The 20,421-nt window shown below is 40.1% G+C and overlaps 2 protein-coding genes across 4 annotated transcripts in view; both read left to right on the top strand.

The window, feature by feature from the left end:
- foxj3 (forkhead box J3) overlaps nt 1-6,505 on the top strand; it is a 91,905-nt gene extending 85,400 nt beyond the window's left edge. For 2 of the 3 annotated variants that reach the window (XM_074644250.1, XM_074644240.1), the window contains one exon: nt 73-6,505. In XM_074644250.1, coding sequence (XP_074500351.1) covers nt 73-185 — 113 coding nt within the window. In that variant the 3' untranslated portion in view covers nt 186-6,505. The remainder of the gene's footprint in view (nt 1-72) is intronic. The other variant, XR_012594961.1, reaches the window with a different exon arrangement.
- Nucleotides 6,506-7,354: 849 nt separating this feature from the next.
- Nucleotides 7,355-12,281, top strand: LOC141776523 (uncharacterized). Its single transcript, XM_074650168.1, has 2 exons — nt 7,355-7,909; nt 9,814-12,281. Exons 1-2 carry the CDS (start codon nt 7,837-7,839, stop codon nt 12,279-12,281), a joined length of 2,541 nt encoding a protein of 846 aa, XP_074506269.1. The 5' UTR covers nt 7,355-7,836.
- The last annotated feature ends 8,140 nt before the right edge of the window (nt 12,282-20,421 follow it).

Raw genomic sequence — 20,421 nt, forward strand, 5'->3', positions numbered from 1 at the left:
TAAATCCATCCTTTTGCCTAAAGAAAATGTAACCGCTGGGTGGCTCTGACTCTCCCCGTTCTCTCTCTCCAGGACACCATGCACAGATGAACCAGCAGCACATGATACCTACCAGAAACTTCCAGATGCATCGCATGCCAGCTGATGACATCCAGGATGACTTTGATTGGGACTCCATTGTCTAGCCGCTAGACCTCCTTTTTGCAAAACAAAAGGGAGCGAGGAGAGGAGGTGGAAGCCGGAGGAAGCCAGGCTGAGCTGAAAGGCCGCAAGAGGAGGAGGAGGAGGAGGAGGAGGAGGAGGAGGAGGAGGCCACTGTGGGTGGGATGCAGAAGAACATTTGACAAAGCTTTGGAGAGAGACAGACTTCAGAGTCCTGACATTTTTACAAAAAGCAAAACATAACTAGAAAATGTTACTTTGAAGACAATCATATTTAGTGGGACATGTTAAAGTGATTGCTTACGTACTTGTCTAGAGACGAGTAGAACACATTCACGTCTAAACCACATGCTCCTCAGCTCCTCAGCCAGCCCTCTCTCTCCCCGTCCCTAGCCAGCAGCCTTCCAAAGCCCCGACCCCTCTCCCCCCCCCCTCCCCCCCCGAACCCCCTGCTCCGTAACTGTTATGTGATTTGAGCGACGTGTTCAGCTTGTAATTCTTCTCGTGTTGACATTGGCCTCAGCTGCCTCTTGGATGAGTTTATCTCTCTTTTTTATTTTTTTTTTGTTTTTGTTTTTAAGAAACAAAAGGCCGTCTCTGTGAGTAATGTGATGGTGCTCGTTGGTCACTTTTGGGAGAAAAAAGTGGGCCCCACTGTGGCTGAATTGGTGGTAAAGTGAGGTTTACAATAACTTTGAACAGGGTGTTAAATGTTTAAGCAGGCTTGATATTAAACAAACCAAGAGAGAAAGTGAGAGAGAGAGATCACAGAACGTATCGTGATGTGTTTTCATAGCCAACCAATGTGATCAGGCTCGCTGCAAACAGGCTAGTAATGGGAGTACAGCAACTTTTTCTTTTCTTAGTTCTCTGTCTCAAGCACTTCAAGAACGAGTGGATATGATGATGAGTGTGAGAGGAAGGTGAACGCAGGGGATCAGTCAAACATTTCTTGTCTTTTTGAATTCATTCAACCCAAAGTAACTCGAGGTTTTTAGGTTCTCTGTGTGCATCATGTCGGTCAATAATTGCTTTACAATCAGAAGCTGTTATAATGTGGAATACTAAACAAATTCACATCTAATGGTAAAGTGCATCAGTTTTAGGTGAGCAGCCTATTGATCATTAAACAAGCCACCGTCATTCAGATACAATGAAAGAGTTTGTAATAGACTAGGGCTACAACTAACGGTTATGTTCTCGATTAATCGATTAGTTCGGTCTATAAAGTGTCAGAAAATGGTGATAAATGTCGGTCAGTGTTTCCCAAAGCCCAAGATGACGTCCTCAAATGTCTTGTTTTGTCCACAACTCAAAGATACTCAGTTTACTGTCATAGAGGAGTAAAGAAACCAGAAAATATTCACATTTAAGAAGCTGGAATCAGAGAATTTAGACCTTTTTTCTTTTAACTCAAACCGATTAATCGATTATCAAAATAGTAGATCATTTAATAGTTGACAACTAATCGATTAATGGTTGCAGCTCTATTATAGAGTCTGATATATTGGTAGGGCCAGCATTATCAGCTTATCAGCAAAATATCTGCATTTGTCCGTTAATAAGTATCAATAAATCTCTGTCCAGAAATGTCAAAGATGTGTTTGAGATAATTCAGAAACTGTCAGAGAGCACTGACAAGTTAATTTTCAAACTGCTAATCGTCCCACTCATCATGGGCATTTTAGAGAAACTTAAATGTTAAAAAACATATCGGCGGCCGATATTATCACAATCTGATCTTTTTAAACTTTCAGATATGGGTATTGTTATTTGCCTCAACAATCCGGTGTCGGTTGGGCTTCAAGTTTGCAAGCAAGTTTTTTGTTTAAATGAAAAGGTCAGCGTGGTTTGGTTTTATTAAAGGTGTAGTCCAACATTTTGGGAGTTGAAAAGATTGAATGGTAAATATTAAGCTATACTGTAAACATCTGGCCTGGCTCTGACCAAAGGCCACAAAATCCACCTACGAGCTCCTGATTAACATCTTATATCTTATTTGTTTAAATCCGTACAAAAACAGAAGCATAAAAACAACAAATTGTGGTTTTTTACAGGGGAGTTACATTCCGGACTATTTCTTGACAGGTTACTGGAGATATAACGTGTTAACCAGTGAGCTTTAGAGGTGCTGGTAGGCTGACCAAAGAGTATAAAAGAACATTTTGGACTGAAAACGCTAATTAAATTTATAATATTTTATTTTTCAACACGGACCATTTTGGTAGAATATGACAATAGAATAGAAATAATTTAGTTTTACTTTTGTACGGCACTTTTTAGACGGCCGTTTTGGTCAAAAATGGCGGTAGCGTAGCTTTGCTGCTGGGCACTGATGTTGGAACGATCAGCAATATTTCACTTCTTAGCAATATACGACCTTTGGGCTGATTTTGTTCCTGTTGGACAGAGCCAGGTTAGCTGTTTCTCTGTGTCTTTCTTAGAGTGGTATTGATCTTCTCTTCTAACTCTACGCAACAAAGCGTATAAGTATATTTCCCAACATACCAAACTATTCCTTTAAACAATTTCACTTCAAATCGTATGCAAACCACGTTATAATAATTTAAACTAATGACAGTAACAAGCAAAATGTAGAGAACCTGTATGCAACTTTAAGAGTAATGGTTTCAAGCCGCACTGACTTGAAACATCGCTAGTAGACTAATAAAATGTATTACTATAAAAACGAATAGAAGGCTGTTAAAATGTCCTAAAGCTTTGATTAATGATCAATAGGATATGCATCAGATGTTGTTTCCATTTGAAGAGAAAAAAAAGCTGAGTTTAACTGTACGTTTCTTTGATTTGTAAAATCAGTTACATCCTAAAGTGAGTTTTGGATGCTACACTCAGTGTTTATTGACGTTTCAATTAGGGAGATATGATATCTTAACTGCCCAATGTTTTGTTGTGATAGTCGGATAGCGTCAGATTTTGCTATTATACAATCATAACAGAATGAGAAATGTGACTCGTACAATGTGTGTGTGTGTTGGTTGAACATATGGTGTGTGTGTGTGTGTGTGTGTGTGTGTGTGTGTGTGTGTGTGTGTGTGTGTGTGTGTGTGTGTGTGTGTGTGTGTGTGTGTGTGAGTGAGTGTGTTTTGGTTTTACTGTAATTTTAGGGCTATGATTGATTGCTGCAATCATCTCTATGATATATATGAGCACAAAAGCAGATGCACACAGTGATTAAAGACTAGATTTGAGACATGCTTTTTATTTTTGTTTTGTGGTGAAGGGTTTCCGAAGCACAGAACAGGGAGACGAGCGGTTCTGGAAACCTGAAACAAGTGGCTCCTCAATCAGACTGGTGCTGAACTTTAGAGACACTATGTTGAGAAAAGAAAAAAAAAGCCCTTTGCACACTCGTGTTGATCTTAACCGTTTTTAAGAAGCTAGTCGCTCACATGCTCATTCTTTCATTTATTTATTCATCAGTCACAGTCAAACTATCTGACCCCTAGAGGCAGTTACGAGACGTTGTCCACAGTTGACAATGAATTTCTTCCTCTCTTCAATACTGCCAAACTGTGTGTGGTGCTTTGCATCTAAATCACTGTGTCCTTGTTTAAAGGAACAGTTCGACATTTTTGGGAAATGCCCTTATTTGCTTTCTTGCCAAGAGTTGGATGAGAAGATTGATACCACGCATGTCTGTACGGTAAATATGAAGCTACAGCCGGGAGAGAGTTAGCATATAGACTGGAAATGTGGAAAACAGCTGGCATGGCTCTAACAAAAGGCGACAAAATCTTCCTACAAGCCTCTAATCAACACGCTGGATCTTATTTGTTTATCCGTACAAAAACCTTTGTGTCAGGGTAATGTGTCTGACTCTTTCTTTGCCTTGATGGAGTCACTTCCTGGAGTTATAACGTGTTAATCACTGAGCTTTATTACACGGCTTTGTTAAATACTCAATTCTGATTGGTCAATCACGGCGTTCTACTGTGTTATTTCTTTATAGCAGACCGTTGCTATGCATAGCAGACCGTTGCTATGTATAACAGACTGTTGCTATGGCCTGAATCGCACTGTCGGGGTTTATTTCACAACAATGACCTGCTCGCTGTACATTATCTCTTACATATACTGTAGGTGCTTGGAGGTGGATTTTGTTACCGTTGGACAGAACCAAGCTAGCCGTTTCCCCCCCGTTTCCAGTCTTTGTTCTAAGCTGACCTAAACATCTACTGGCTGCAGCTTAAGGCTGCAACTAATGATTATTTTCATTATTGATTAGTCTGTCGATTATTTTCTCGGTTAGTTGTTTGGTCTATAAAATGACAGAAAATGGTAAAAAAAAAATGTCAATCAGTGTTTCCCAAAGCCCGAGATGATGTCCTCAAATGTCTTGTTTTGTCCACAACTCAAAGCTATTCAGTTTACTGTCATAGGAGTAAAGAAACCAGAAAATATTCATATTGTTTTCTTAAATAATTACTCAAATCGATTATCAAAATAGTTGTCAACTATTAAACTAATCGATTAATCGTTGCAGCTACCGCTCACATCTGTATGATAAATATAAGGCTACAACAAGAACTGTTTGTTGGCCGGGTGGAGTCACTTCCTTGAGGTATAACAAGTTAATTACTGAGAGCTTTATAGGTGCTAGTCGGACAGAGTCCTGTTTCCAGTCTTTATGCTAAGCTAAGCTAACTGTCTACTGGCTGCAGCTTCATGTTTATTGTACCGACATATCAATCGTCATATCTGACTCCCTGTAAGAGAGTGAATAAGTGTATTACCCAGAAAGTCAAACTATTCCTTTCAGATAATTTGGCAACTATGGGCTCCAGTGGTCACCGTAGTTTTTATTTCATATTTGTACGACAATCATGGATTCTTTTTTTTTTTTTAATGATATTACATAAAGTCTTTGTTATTGTGAGAAACGGCACGTGCAAGTCTCACATGGTTGTTTTATTGGAGACTATAGAACCAGATGTTCGAGTACATAGAAGGTTGTTTGAAACTAGAAGCAGCCCAGTTTTATACTGTTAAACTGTCCACAGCTGCACTGTGCAGATGAAGTCTGATACTGCCATTCATTTTTATATTTTCCTGCCAATCATACCTGTCCACTCCTGCTTTTCTTTCTGCTCTGTCTTTGTCTGTCTTTGTATATCAAACGTCCGCTTGTATGTGGAGGATTTCCTCACCTGTGGATCTCAATTATGAGTTTTTAAAGTTTTGTTCAACTGCCAGAATTTCTTAATTAGTGCTCAGAACCGAATAGTTAAGTGACCCAAAATCATGACTCTTTTTAGGTGAGTGTGGGCCAAAGGACTGCAACTGAAGACAGCAGTGAAAAAAGAGCACCGATGTGTGTTCCATTAGGACTCTAATGGACCTTCGATAGAGAGCGTCCCTGTGAGTCCTCGGTCTGTGTGAAGGTTAAGTGTGTTTCACTTCTTCCAGGTGAAGATGTTGAACTCGCACGTTACTATTTGAGCACAGCAGCAGCCCACTAAAAGATTTGAGCAAACGGATGTGGCTAAAAGGGAAAAAAAAAGGTGAAGACAATGACTGGATCACAATCACAATTTTACATTACGTCTGTATGCGTGTGTGTGCGTGTGTGTGTGTGTATTTGTGTGTTTGCTTGTGTGAGTTTTTTCAAAAGACGAGTTAAGTTTTTAAAATACCGCTGGACATGTACCTGCCAGAGAGATTACTATTATTGGGGGAAAAAAGAATGAAAAGATAAAAAAAAAAAAAAAAAGCCTTGTTACGATATGGGAGAGAACTGCCAACAAGTACTGCTGATTGGGGCCTATTTTATTCAGTGCTGGTGTGTTGTTGTGCTTGTACATATATGTCTTTTCAATCATCCCTTTTTTCCTCTCGGGGGTGGGGTATCAAGGCCGGGGGTGGGTCTTATTCACGAAAGACAGGAGCGGAAAGAATAGAGTATTTTGTTATTGTCCAATCAGAGGGTGACAGTATGTATATATCTATATTGTATATATGTGATGAAAATGCGTTGGCTTTTTGTGTGACACTACCTTTTACCTGTACTATGGTTCTACATTCAGTGTTTCAGTGTTGATAATATATATTTGGTTTGTGTTTTATTTTTCTGTTTTGTTTTGATTTCGTCTTTGTCATTTCTTGTATTTTTTTTTTTTTCTCCTATTTGTCCTTTTTTTGTTTATTGCACGGTTTATTACTTTTGTTGTCCAATGAGGTGACACAGCTACTCTTTGTATTCGTTTAGTGCTGTAAAATAACTCAAGTGTTATTAGAATTGTCGATACCACCGCCCACCCCGCCCCCTTCCCCCAATATGCATGAATGGCACTTAAAGAAATAAAATATGGTAACTTCACTGTGGAATAATGTGCTGTTTGAGCTTTGTTCCTGAAGATTTCACGGCAATGTTACGTCAGAAGGATGACGTTTCAGTCTCACAACATCAGCAGATGCGGCGGTTTGCCAAAACCAGAACATGCAGGTGGCTTATCTTTCATTTCACTTCATTTTCTGAATATTGTCTGAATATTATCTTTTAAAAACAAACAAGAAAACCTCAAACAGTAACCCTCATTAAGGTGGATAAAAGATCACTCCCCAGGTTAATAAGGGCTTTAGTACACTGCTCAACATATATGCTTATACAGCTTTACAAACATACACAAACTTATAAATATGTACATAAATAAATACATATTCAGGCATTTCTTAAGTAAGTAAAACCCCCAAATTGTCTGGCTCCTTTTTCTTCTGATAAAACAATATCCAACCATGAAAGTAATCAGTTTTGGAGATAAAGTATGAGAGCTTTTCTAGCAAACAGAAAGCAGCTTTTGTTGTTATTGTTTTCAGACATGTAAGATACAGTCTTCATAGTAACAATGATAGTCATCATTTAGAGGTAGAACAGTTGGTAAGCAGCTAATATTATTATCTGTAATATTAGATGTAACCATGGCTACCACTTTCAAAAACATAGAAAAATCTTAACATCCCCAAAACAGATGTTATTAACCTCCCAACATTGAAGTTGTTGGAGATGCCAACAACTTCATTTCTGGAGTAAAGTTTAATATTATTTCAAGGTTTATTCCAGTTAATATGAGTTGTAAAAGATAGTATACCCTTTCTTTAAACTGTACCAAATGTAAACTGTACAATTTATAAATATTTTATTTGTTTGAGATTGGGTAAATACTTAAAAATACTAAATAGTAAAGACCTTAATTGTAAACAGAGAAACAAAAATGAACATTATAAATCAAAGCTATTTTTAAATCAGACAGTGGTAATACTTCTTTAAGCAATATGCATCCTTATGTAATGTTTAGAAACAGTCAGTATACAGTGTGTAACTTCATATATGTGTTTTTATAAGCAACTATTTTAGGTGATTTATTCAAACAGTTGGAGCTTTGATCGAGGAGGATCGGGAACAGCTGGTGCAGTCTGGTAGAATAAGTCCATGTGATCATATCTCACAGTGGGTTTCTCTTTCTACCCACCAGCCCTCAATGCACCCTCCCAATACGTCCATATGGTGTGTCACTTCACAACGTGTGTCCACGCTGTGACATTTTACACGTGTGCTTCGCCCCCGTAGGATATTCCTTCACAGTGGGGGCGACGGTCTGACGGCTGTGTTGGAGTTACTGACTCGAATGAAAGGACTCTGACAAGACGGACATCATGCTCAAAGCTTCCTTTCTGCTACTGCTGACCCTGCTGCTAAATGTCCAGCTATGCTCAGCACCACCGATACGTAAGCCATGCATTTCCTCTAAACTCTTTTGACATGATAGAAAACCTCAAGTGTTTATTGGAGCCAAACCCAAATGTGAAAGGCACAATTTTGTTAAATGTACAAAGAGTGCATTTTCCTAAATTCTGCCTCCCCCGGGACAGTTGGGACACCTTGTTCTGGGCTAAAAAACATATAATTTGTCTACATTTTAACACCATATATTTAAAATATAGAGATTTTTATATATTGTGTTCTTAAAATGATGTGATATCAGGCTTTAGAAATGCAAAATACTGTGAAATGATATCTCAACGTTACATATTATTGCAGTCTGAGTAAATCCAACTTATCAATTGAATTCATATATTTTCTTAGTTGTAACTATTACAACTAATTGAACAGATTGCTTGAGTTACATTTCATGAATATGTGTTGATTCATATATTACATGAATGTCAGAATACAGTGAATGTACAAACTTGATTCAGAAATATGTTACAGAAGTACGTATATATGTTGGTTAATGAGGTAAACCTGTGTTTGGTGTTATATAATAGGTAGACTATGAGTCAACAAAATCAGAGAAAGGCAAATGTTGCTTTAGGTATTTTCTAGCTATGAGTAATAAAAAAAATATTCATTCTGGAAAATGACCCCAGTGACCCCATAAATCAAGAATAAAACACCCGTGCCTGGCTGCAAACTCAAAATACTTTCGTTGCCTGTTCAATGACACACCTGCTACCCTGTGAGACATTTGACCTAAACTTGGATCACACCCTCGACGTTTGTATCAGGTCAGATCTTCTGAACTGCTACATAATGAGCCGTCGTTCAGAGCTATAGTGAACTATAGGGTTCACTTACAGCTACACTTAGGCTTAACCTCAGACCCTTTCAGATCACAATTACTTTTTAAATCCAAACTACTACTGCATGGTATTAAACTGAGCTCAGTGGATTGTCATGTTTGGGCCTTTTTAGCAAAAAAAAAAGCTTTAATGAGTAACTTTATTTCATATTACTGAAAGATTTTAGGAATGATAAAATAATATAAAAAGCTAAGTATAAAAATATCTATAAATTAACCCTATAAACTAAACTACATTACGTAAAATTCCCATTTTATTGTTCTGATATTTATTAAAACATATTTTATATAAATGAGGGTTCCTTTGTTGTCCATCTTAAGTCAAGTTCACACTACACGACTCTCAAAGTTGTCAGATCTCAGTACTGTTCACACTTCACAACTTGCTATCTTGTAATCATAAGACTTTAAGTGGTTGTGGTTTTCACACTACATGACTGACCGGAGACAGGAGGTCACACACTACAACATCTCTCACCAGGAGGAATCTCCGATGAGGTCTCCAAACTACGTTTTGTCACAAAAACATGCAAGAAATACACGGTAAATGATGTGATACCATACGCGAGACACATGCTGATGTTGTTGTTGGCGGCACGTGTTCACAAATTATCCTGTTTTCACAGGTTCCCACACTCTTTTTTCACTATGTATTCCTCAAGGTGCAACAACAACTTTGCTCTGTGTTGACACATGCAACACACACAGGTTTCCCCTCAACCCGTGTCTTGAGCTCTCATTGGCTGTAGCTCGTGGCCGGAGTCCCCAACAGGCCAGATATTTAGCATGCTAGATATCTGGAATGTGTCTGTGAGGCATTCGGCGAGCCTCTTGGCTCTCGTCTTTGAACAGTTCACTCATGACGCTGGAGCGCCGATCTGCGAGCGGCGAGCCAATGCCGATTTGCTTCTGATCTGGGGCTTTTGTCGGGGAGCTGAAAATCAGGTCTAAAGTCATGTAGTGTGAACTAGGCATAAGAGAACATACCAAATGACAATACTGTTGACAATACCAACTCAAGTTGTTGCTGAGTCTCTAATTTCTTTTGCAGCTGCCAAAGGTGTTCAGTGTTCTGGACCAGGACCAGAGGAACTTGCGCCAGTGACTGAAGACCACATAGAGGAAAAAGAACCAGTTCAGGAGAAACTCATTCCAGTTGTTGCAGATGAAGCAGCTCCATCTCCGAAGGAATCACCTGCTGAAGAAGACATTCCAGTTATTGCAAAAGAACCAGAACCAAGTTTCCTCGAAGATCAGGTCCATGATGGAGCTGATGAAGCACAGGATCCAGCCCCTCAGGAGCCTTTGGCTGCAGCTCCACAAGAATCTACAGAGGAGGAACCTGTCCCTGAGGAAGTTGCCTTTGCAGAGGCATCTCCAGATGAAACCACTGAAGAAGCTGCCCCAGCTGTTGCTATAGACAGTGAACAGCATGACTCGGACCTGGTCATTCCTTTAGATGCTTCAGAGGATGAAGCTCCAGAGGCAAATGCAGAAGAAGAAACTGTTGTTGCTGTAGAGAGTGAACTGCCTGACTCGATCCTGGTCATTCCTTTAGATGCTTCAGAGGATGAAGCTCCAGAGGAAAATGCAGAAGAAGAAACTGTTGTTGCTGTAGAGAGTGAACAGCATGACTCGATCCTGGTCATTCCTTTAGATGCTTCAGAGGATGAAGCTCCAGAGGAAAATGCAGAAGAAGAAACTGTTGTTGCTGTAGAGAGTGAACAGCATGACCCGATCCTGGTCATTCCTTTAGATGCTTCAGAGGATGAAGCTCCAGAGGAAAATGCAGAAGAAGAAACTGTTGTTGCTGTAGAGAGTGAACAGCATGACCCGATCCTGGTCATTCCTTTAGATGCTTCAGAGGATGAAGCTCCAGAGGCAAATGCAGAAGAAGAAACTGTTGTTGCTGTAGAGAGTGAACAGCATGACCCGATCCTGGTCATTCCTTTAGATGCTTCAGAGGATGAAGCTCCAGAGGCAAATGCAGAAGAAGAAACTGTTGTTGCTGTAGAGAGTGAACTGCCTGACTCAATCCTGGTCATTCCTTTAGATGCTTCAGAGGATGAAGCTCCAGAGGAAAATGCAGAAGAAGAAACTGCTGTTGCTGTAGAGAGTGAACAGCATGACCCGATCCTGGTCATTGCTTTAGATGTTTCAGAGGATGAAGCTCCAGAGGAAAATGCAGAAGAAGAAACTGCTGTTGCTGAGAGCGATGTAGAAAACACATCACCAGAACAGCAGGATCTGGAAGATCCAGTCCCAGCTGCATCAATCCCCATTATTCCTGTCGGGGCTTCAGAAAATGAAGCTTCAAAGGGAAATGCAGCAGAACAAGCTGCTCCAAAAGAACTTTTACTTACATGTACTTGTAAAATCCCTGGTGGCAGTACTAAGGTAGGACTTGCTGCTCCTCCTCTGACACCAGAAGAAGAGAAATTTGTTGTAGTCGTCCCTGCAGAACTTGAGACGGAGGAGGCAGTTCAAGGGGAATCTGCTGTTATTGTTCCTGTAGAACCTGCTGAACCGGAGTCGGATCAAGAGGAACAAGAGGAAACAATCTCTATCATTTTTGCAGAAACAAAAGAGGAAGCTCCAGAGGAAGATGCAAGAGAGGAAGAAGTTGCCCCGGTAGTCCTGGAAGAAAATGCTGAAGTGGAAGAAGAAGAATCTGTTGCCGTCTTTCCTGTAGAGCTTGAGAACGAAGAGGAAGGTCAAGTGGAACCAGCTGCAGAACAAACGGCACCACAAGAGTCAGCCCCAGACGATCCTGCTGTCATTGTTCCTTTGGATCATGCTGAAAAGGAAGAACAAGTTATAGAAGAATCAATCCCAATAGTTTCCCCAGAAGCACCAGAAGAAGAAGAAGCTCCAGAGGAAGCTGTTGGGGTGCCCGTCCTAATAGTCCCAGAAGAAAATGCAGAAGAGGACCCTGTTACAAATGAAGAGCCTCTTCCTGGTGCACCAGAAGATCAAGAATCAGTTGTCCTTGACACAGAAGAGGAAGGTCAAGTGGAACAGGCTGCAGGGGAAACCCTGGAAACACCTGCTGTCATTGTTCTTGTGGAACCCACTTGTGAGGAACCAGCTCCAGAAGACCCAATCCTCATCATCCCCCTGGAAGATCTAGAAGAGGGTGCTCAAGAAGAAGAAGTTCAATCAGATCCTCTCCCAAAGGAAACAGCACTGGAAGAGGACACAGTAGGTGACAGCGATGCAGAGATACTTGTCACATCCGTCAGTGAGACCCCATCTGAGAATGACACCATAGAGGGAGCACAGGATCCAGGTCAGGAAGTCCCAGTTGCTGCAACAGAGATCTTAATTGAAGCCCCAGCTGAACATCCTGCCCCAGCTGTCCCTGAAGCACGAATCGTTCCTGCTCCTCATGGCACCAGCATGAAGACACGCAGTGGAGATTTGAAAGCTGCTGCTATATTGATAGAAGATAAACCTGTAGGTAAGAATCCAGCACTGAGCTATTTGCAAAACGATGATGTGAACGTGTGGTTTTGTTAAAAAATTCCAGGATGTAATTATTAACAATTACAGTGAAATAAAAAATAAATACGTGTGAAAAGCCTCAACTAATCCCCTGGGGCACAACCAGTGTTGTGAGCACATGGACATTTCTGCTCACGGTGAGAAAAGTTTAATATCACACCCGATTTGACTGTTATCAGGCCATTAAATGGGTGTTATCAGTCGCTATAAGCACCATAGATATGGGTCATTAGGGGCCTACTATGTCTACTATGTTGTGAAAAGTGAAAGTGAAACTGAAAGCAACACGTTCTAACATGTAAAACTGAATGAAACATCACGTTTTGAACACAAACAAAAAGGCTTCTTTAGGATTAGGCAACAACACTACAACTTCTTTAGGTTTAGATAATAAAACTACAACTTCTCTAGGTTTAGATAATAAAACTACAACTTCTTCAGGTTTAGGCAACAAAACTACATCTTCTTTAGGATTAGGCAATCAAACTACAACTTCTTTAGGTTTAGGTAATAAAACTACAACTTCTTTAGGTTTAGGCTAAAAAAACAGTTTAAGGCAACAAAACTACAACTTCTTTAGGTTAAGGCAACAAAACTACAACTTCTTCAGATTTGGCAACAAAAATACAACTTTTTTAGGTTTAGGCAACAAAAAGCACTTAGTTAAGTTTACTTCTACTACACGTTGTTGGTTTCACACGGGATGCAAACTCAGGTCTCCTGGGTGAAATCCCTGTGTTTTGTGTTCTGTCCATCGTTCCCAATCTCCACCCCATATGGAGTTTCAAACTGTCTATACTACAGCGCCTGACTTCCGCTTCAGCTCCTGTCATAATTACTACAGTTGCTGGAGGTTGCTGTCATCTTCTTTTATATCTTCTTTCTGTGATCTACCATGTGAATAGATGATAAAACCTACTAGTAGGTGTGGTAGGCCCCTAATGACCCACATCTATGGGGCTTATAGCGACTGATAACGCCTATTTAATAGCCTGAAAACATTCTAATCGGCAGAATATTGAGTGTTGATATCACTAATGACAGTTTTGGTCTCCCAGCTCAGGTGAAAAGGGGGGCAGTGCTCGGTGCAGCATTCTTCACGCTGCTGTCTCTTTTCATTATCGGGATTGTTGGGATGTTTGTATTAAAGAAACTGCGCTGAATGCAAGTGAGTACAACAATGGCAACGAATTGAATTAGCTTGAATCCATAACTAATAACTATTAAACGGCTTTGTATTCACTTCTTACAGCAAAGTCAAAAACACTGCACTCACAATTATTCCTCTTGTTTTAGGACACTGGAGTAAAGGCTGAATTGACAAATGGAATCGCAGTTTGTTATGTGGAGCAACTGAAGCACTGAGCTGAACAAGTTTCTCTGCGTTGGATCTTTGCTTAAGAAAGTTTCCAGTTCCTCCAAGGTTTGGACAGCCAGAAAGACACTATAAGAAAGGAAACCAGTGGTCGAAAGAGGTATTAAGATTTTCTGTTTCAGTTAAAGAAGCAATACAAAAATACTCTACTAGTAAAAATCCTATTTATACTTTACTTAAGTAGAAATATGACAGTATCATCAGCATAAAATAGCCTACTTAAAGGTAATGGTATTCATTAGATAGCAGAATGGCCCCTGATGCATTAATGTGTAAGCATAATTTTCCTGTTGGGTGAGGGGGAGCTAATTTTACCTACTTTATATACTTTTAGGTAGATTAAAGGCATCCTGTGGAGTTTTCTTGTAAACAAAACTTTTGTTATCATTCAGTGTGTCTCACCAAAATGCATTGTGTGTTCCCTGGAGGTCTAATATTTTATGAATATTTTCAATCTTTCATTGTTTAAATGCTAGCAGTTATCTTCATTACTGCCTTGCTGGTACTTCTCTACTCTTCTCTGCATCTTATTACCACTTACTGTTGAATAGCCAGAAAATAGCGACAGGAATGTGCATCATGTTGTCATATTTTATAGGCTGATCAGAGGTTTTGTATATAAAACTGTGACTACAGTACTAATGTCAAATAAATGCAGGGGAGTAAAACAAACAGCACTATCCTTAAGTATTTGTAGCATAATAGAACAGCTCAGTCGCAAGGAAAAAAGGTTGGCATTGTACGTTTCTGCAAACCACGGATACACTGAATGTCAGCGTTTTTGCATTCGGTCAGGGCAAATGACGTAGTATATCAAGCGACCGTTATTGAAAGTTACGTGGAATAATAACGAGTATAACAAGCGAGAAAGTACACTACGGGCAGCTGGGAGGGGTGGTGGACAGGTAAAACAAACACAGGACTTGGAGACCGCCGTTCATGTCCAAAAGTAAATGCTGACTTTACGCTAGAAAGTCCGCTAAGGGCGTTGTCATGGTTGTTACATTACGTTGCTACGTTATTATTTTAACACAAACCATGATGTTTTTTCTAACCGTAACCAAGTAGTTCCGTTGTCTAAACCTAACTAATCGTTTAACAATGTTAACCGCATGGCATTGTGTGTTTCTGCAAGCGTGTTACGAGGCTGATATGAAACGTATTTATGAAAAGTATTTTTGGTTCAGAAACATAGACGTAACGTATCCCGTAGTTTGCAGAAACGTACAATGCCAACATTTTTTTCTGGCGACTGGGTTGAATAGAAATACTCAAGTGAAGTATAAGTACCTTCTACATGATCTTAAAACTGTGTCTTCAGCTAATGTAAACTGTTGAATGGCTGTTATAAGTAGAGTGGTAGCTACTTGGGACGTGATAACATGTAGTGTGTAAGCATTTATGAATGTTCTGATTTATCTGAATGATCATGTTTTGATTTTGAAATTCATAGATGATGAAAACTTTGATGCACCTATAACTTTACTTGTTGAGCTTTTTTTTTTTATAGTGGATCATTAAGGATAAGGTCAGTGTGGGTATAGTGATTATTTTATTTCTTGTGGTTGTTCAATCACATACTGTCTAGCCTTTAATCACAAAGGTACAATATGTACATTTCGACTGGCCCCATGGGTCACAAGTACAGTTCATCACATGCATGAAAAAGCACACATGTCCTATATGTGTCAAGAGCCATGTAGGCCTATCACTTTCCCTGTTCTGTCCTGCAGCATGAGACGGAGAGCTCCCCTATCAATCACACTTTGGCATGCTGCAGTACCAGCTATATGTCCACGGCTCATCCTGCACTGTAAATATTTTTAGGATGGTGAGGGGAACATGGTGTTCCAAGTGAAAGCTGTGTCCTGTATTAAAACTGCACCCAAGTACAGTAAACATGTCCCACTGTAATTGTTGCACTTGTTGTAAAGAGCCTGTATGAAATAAATATAGATTTACAAAACCTGGGAGTAAAGACTCAAACAGAATAATGTTTATAATGTTTACTATGGCCTTTACTTATTTATTTATTCATATATACAACATCACAACCAGACAAAGCAGTCACACAAAGCAGTCATAAACAATGACAAATATCATTTAAGATATCAGCAAGTAAAACATTATATAAGAAGTACATTTTATACTTCACATCCAGTATATTTAGGATGTGTGGTACTAGATATTGACATTTTGTATATAACCAAGAATAGCCCTATATATTTTAGAAAGGCTGACTGCCTCTTAGATGTTTGCCTACATGCGTCATTCTCTGTTAAAATCTAGATTAAAGGCCTTTGTCGTGAATGCCAGATCATCTCTTTGATTCTGTAGCACCCAAAAACCTAATTTATGTAGTAGTTTTTAATATTTATGTGAAATTTGATGTGCCTGTGATGCTCATGGTCTCTTTTTCATCATGTCCATAAACTGATACATACATAAGAAATCAAGTGTATCCACATTAATTCAGTCAGTTCTTTTTGTAATGATTATATCTCTCAGTGGTGCTGAATAAATGAGGACTTTTTCAATATTTATTTGTATATATTAAAAATGTATTAAAGGTTTATCTGAAGCTGATACGAGGCCTCTACCATCAGAGTTAGTCAAATCAAGTGGATATCTTCCAAAGTTACAGCCTTTTTATATCCCTCTACTGCAGACCAGCAAGGAAACACAGAGGGATGTGCTTTCAATGTGAAATCCACAGCCATTGTTTTGTGCAAAACTATATTCCAAAGTTTACCTGAAGCTAATATGAAGCTTGAGCAATCTGAATTAGACAGATCAAATGGATATCTTCCCCAAAGTTACAGTCTTTTAAGGGAATAAAACTCCCTCTTTGTGTTTTATTGGACAGTGTTTCGTTGCTTAGAAGAACAACAGAGGCAACAACAAAAGTCCATGATCACGGTCTATCAATAGATAAGACATATTTTGCACATCCTTATGCATTGCACGCCCCCCAGTCTGTGAGTTAACCTCCTGACCCTATGTTGCACATCACCCTACCACAGCTTGTTAAAATGGGTAATTGCTTGTTAAGTTAGGCTATTGCCATGGGAATGAATGTTTTTTTAATTCAGTTGGTTCTGATCTTTGGATATATGTATCTGCAACTAGAAGGGAGTGTCTGAAAGTGAAACTGCTGGTCTGCAGAAGAGGAATAGTAAATAGAGGGAGGTGGAGAGGAGGTTGTGTTGCTCTGGCTCTATCTATTTGAGGTGGAGAGGAAGTCGTGTTGCTCTGGCTCTATCTATTTGAGGTGGAGAGGAAGTTGTGTTGCTCTGGCTCTATCTGTTTGGCGTGGAGAGGAGGTCGTGTTGCTCTGGCTCTATCTGTTTGGCGTGGAGAGGAGGTCGTGTTGCTCTGGCTCTATCTGTTTGGCGTGGAGAGGAGGTCGTGTTGCTCTGGCTCTATCTGTTTGGCGTGGAGAGGAGGTCGTGTTGCTCTGGCTCTATCTGTTTGGCGTGGAGAGGAGGTCGTGTTGCTCTTGCTCTATCTGTTTGATGTGGAGAGGAGGTTGTGTTGCTCTGGCTCTATCTGTTTGGCGTGGAGAGGAGGTCGTGTTGCTCTGGCTCTATCTACTTGGCGACGCCCAGAAAGCTGCTTGACATCCTCCTGGATCCACCTTCTCACATATGATCACATATGTATTATTTTTTGTCATATGGATTGTCTATGTTGTATTTTCATTATGTTGCTACTCTGTACACACGACATCTATTGCACATCTGTCCATCCTGGAAGGGGAATCCCTCCTCTGTTGCTCTTCCTGAGCTTTCTTCCATTTTTTCCTTTTTTCTCCCTGTTAAAAGGTTTTTTATTTTGGGGTTGTTTTTCCTTCTCCGATGAGAGGGTCGCACTGTAAAGGACAGAGGGTGTCGTATCCTGTACAAATTGTAAAGCCCCCTGAGGCAAATTTGTGATTTGTGATTTTGGGCTATATAAATAAAATTGACTTAGTTTCAGATAAACTTTTGAATATAGTTTTGCACAAAATGAGGGCTGTTGTCCCCTACCATTAAGAATGGATCTTCTAACCACCAGTATGAACAGGAGGAATGATTAGATCATATGGGTACCTGACTGTTTTGAACCAGTCATGATGTGTTAAAGAACACTAGTAGTTGATGGACATCCTCATATGGGAGAAGAGGAGTTACAGCTGTCATTAAAGTAGGAGGGCCCGGGGCAGCTGTGAGCCTCATGGACATGGGAAGGTCATCAGGGTGAAGCAGGGGAGGAGGAATGTGGTGTTGCTTGAGCGGTAAGGGGGAAACTTGTGAAAAGGGGGTCATCTATCAGCACATTTAGTTGAGAGATGCTTTCAGCACTGAGGTTACAGACACTAAAGAAGCCGATGCTTCTAAGAGGTACGTGACAGGTCCGCAATGTGATTGTGTCTGATAATTACTGGGATATTTTGGAAGGAGTATATACCCTCCGGTGTGGTGATTGCCAGGCTTGCAGGGTACGAACTGCGTCCTAATGTGGCCTAATGAGGTCACGCTTTTAGAAGTTGTGACTCTTTCGACCTAACCTTTCTGAATCATTAAAGTGGCAGTAGGCAGTATATTTTTGGCATCATTGGGCAAAAATTCAACCTTTCAGCATATTGTAATTCAAGTGTTCTGAGAGAAAACTAGACTTCTGCTCCTCGGGAGACTTTGACCAATCACAGGTCATTTCAGAGAGAGAGCGTTCCTATTGGCTGTGCTCCGGTCATGTGACCGGTACTTGGCGTTCCTTCGGGCCATCTCGACCTGATCTCAACATGGCTACCGGGTCACAAACTTTCTCATTTTACAGCTAAACAGTACACTACAAGATGATTCTGAAAACATTTGAGGAGAGAAATAGGCATTAACGCAACAGAATATTGATTCATATTTGATCAGCGCTGCCTAGTTTGACCGTTTGGTCGGAGTTTGCGAGTGATTGACAGACGGCTCTAATAGACAGCAGATGGACAGCAGACCTCAGATCAGCTCTTACTGCTTGTTTTCCTCCGGTCTGCGAAATCTTGCAGATGCCATCAGGAGCACCGAGGGACACCGGAGGACTTCGGAGGACACAGAGGCACATGTTTTTTTTCAGCTTACCTGTCTCATGCACTACTGTCAGGATACAGCGACCATTTTATAAAAATAACTTTTTTTAATCATAATTGATTTGCTCCAAAGTCGCCTACTGCAGCTTTAACAGGAGGAATTGTATTGCATTTTATTCATGTAAGGTTTATGTAAGAAACAGAGACACGTTGTTGCATGATTGGTCCTGGTTACCGTGCAAGCAAGGTTTTAAGTTTTGCCACAGAAAGATTAACAATCATGAAGCAAACCACACATCCGCTCACATTGTTACGACTCAAACAATGCTTTCTTTTCAGCCGTTGCTCTGACAGAAACATTATTTGTGCGTCAGTCCTGTTCTAACTCGCTCACACACCTCCAGGCACAGACTCTAATCTGAGGAAGACACAACCTGTTTATGGTAGCACAGCAGCCTCTAGTGGCCACAGACGTTACCTGTAGATAGTGATAACAGCCATGATTACCTAGCATGCCCTCTGACTACAAATGTGGGAACTGAAGTAACACATTATACAAACAGGAAGTGAATGCTACTGAAGCTCTTTCAGGTAGATTAAGCAGGGTGGCGCTGCTCTGCGGCTGACACGCACGAGAGCTCTTCAGAGTATATCATTGACCTTTTGTATTCAGCATTGTGTGTACAAAACAAGAACAGTGTGTTAAACTGCGTGGCAAGATAACAGGGCAACCAATGTGCAGTACGTGACGGACCAGTTCACCATGAAGATCATAGCAGATCCAAGGCCCCCTCTAAGGCCTGGATATGTACTGTTATCTTCAGGACGCAGGTATAATAGGCCCAGGATGTGGACTAAAAGAGGAATCACATCCTTTGTCCCACACAGCATTCAGCTGCTTACCAAACCTTGATCACATGCTCTGCACTCTGCACCTATAATGTCCGTCATTGATTTCCCAAAAGATGCTTTTTTATGATGTTTTATGGTGCTCATGCTTTATGCTATATTGTGTAATGTCATATATGGTTGTTGATGTTCTCCCTATATTATTTTATGCTCTTTGTGCAAAGCAAATTCATCCAGAAGCAATAAAGGTTTCATTAATTTGGTATCAACACCTGCACATTGTCGGCCAGCGGTTCCCAACCTTTTTCCTTGTGGGACCCTTTTTCAATCATTGCGTGAACTGACAACCTCAGTCAGGTACTGAATTCATAAACTGGACACCAGTACACTTCCATCAACAAACTGTACCAACTGCTTGATGTGTTTTAATTAGGGATTCACCGATCCAAGTTTTTCAGTCCCGATACCGATAGTTTACCTGGGCTTTGAGTATCGGCCGATACAGGGTACCGATCCAAAGCTAAATAACTAGTTAAATAAACAGTTAAATAACCGTGGAAGTGACTGGGATCATTCTTTTATGTGTAATGCAACATCAGGCCTGACTTAAACATTGCTTTCTTAACTTTTTAAAACAAAATGTAACAAATAAATACATAGATTTAAATTTACTGAAATTGTTATTTATTGTTAAAATAATAAATCGTACACCAGCAACTTGGCAAAAATATCTTCAAAATTAACAGGAATTACAATTCAGGTGTAAACATTTTTAGTGCAGCCCACAAATTGGTAAAAACTTAAACAGGAATTAAAATTCCAGTATGCACTGTATACAGAATAAAAACATAGGATTGAATTGAATAGATCGG

Source organism: Sebastes fasciatus, chromosome 1 (genome assembly GCF_043250625.1).
Source record: "Sebastes fasciatus isolate fSebFas1 chromosome 1, fSebFas1.pri, whole genome shotgun sequence".
Classification (NCBI taxonomy): Eukaryota; Metazoa; Chordata; class Actinopteri; order Perciformes; family Sebastidae; genus Sebastes; species Sebastes fasciatus.

What these genes read in the sequence shown, in the direction of transcription:
- LOC141776523 (XM_074650168.1), top strand. Translation starts at nt 7,837, where the DNA reads ATGCTCAAAGCTTCCTTTCTGCTACTGCTGACCCTGCTGCTAAATGTC. An exon ending in ATGCTCAGCACCACCGATAC is followed by an intron (nt 7,910 to 9,813) that starts GTAAGCCATGCA and finishes TTTCTTTTGCAG; the next exon opens with CTGCCAAAGGTGTTCAGTGT.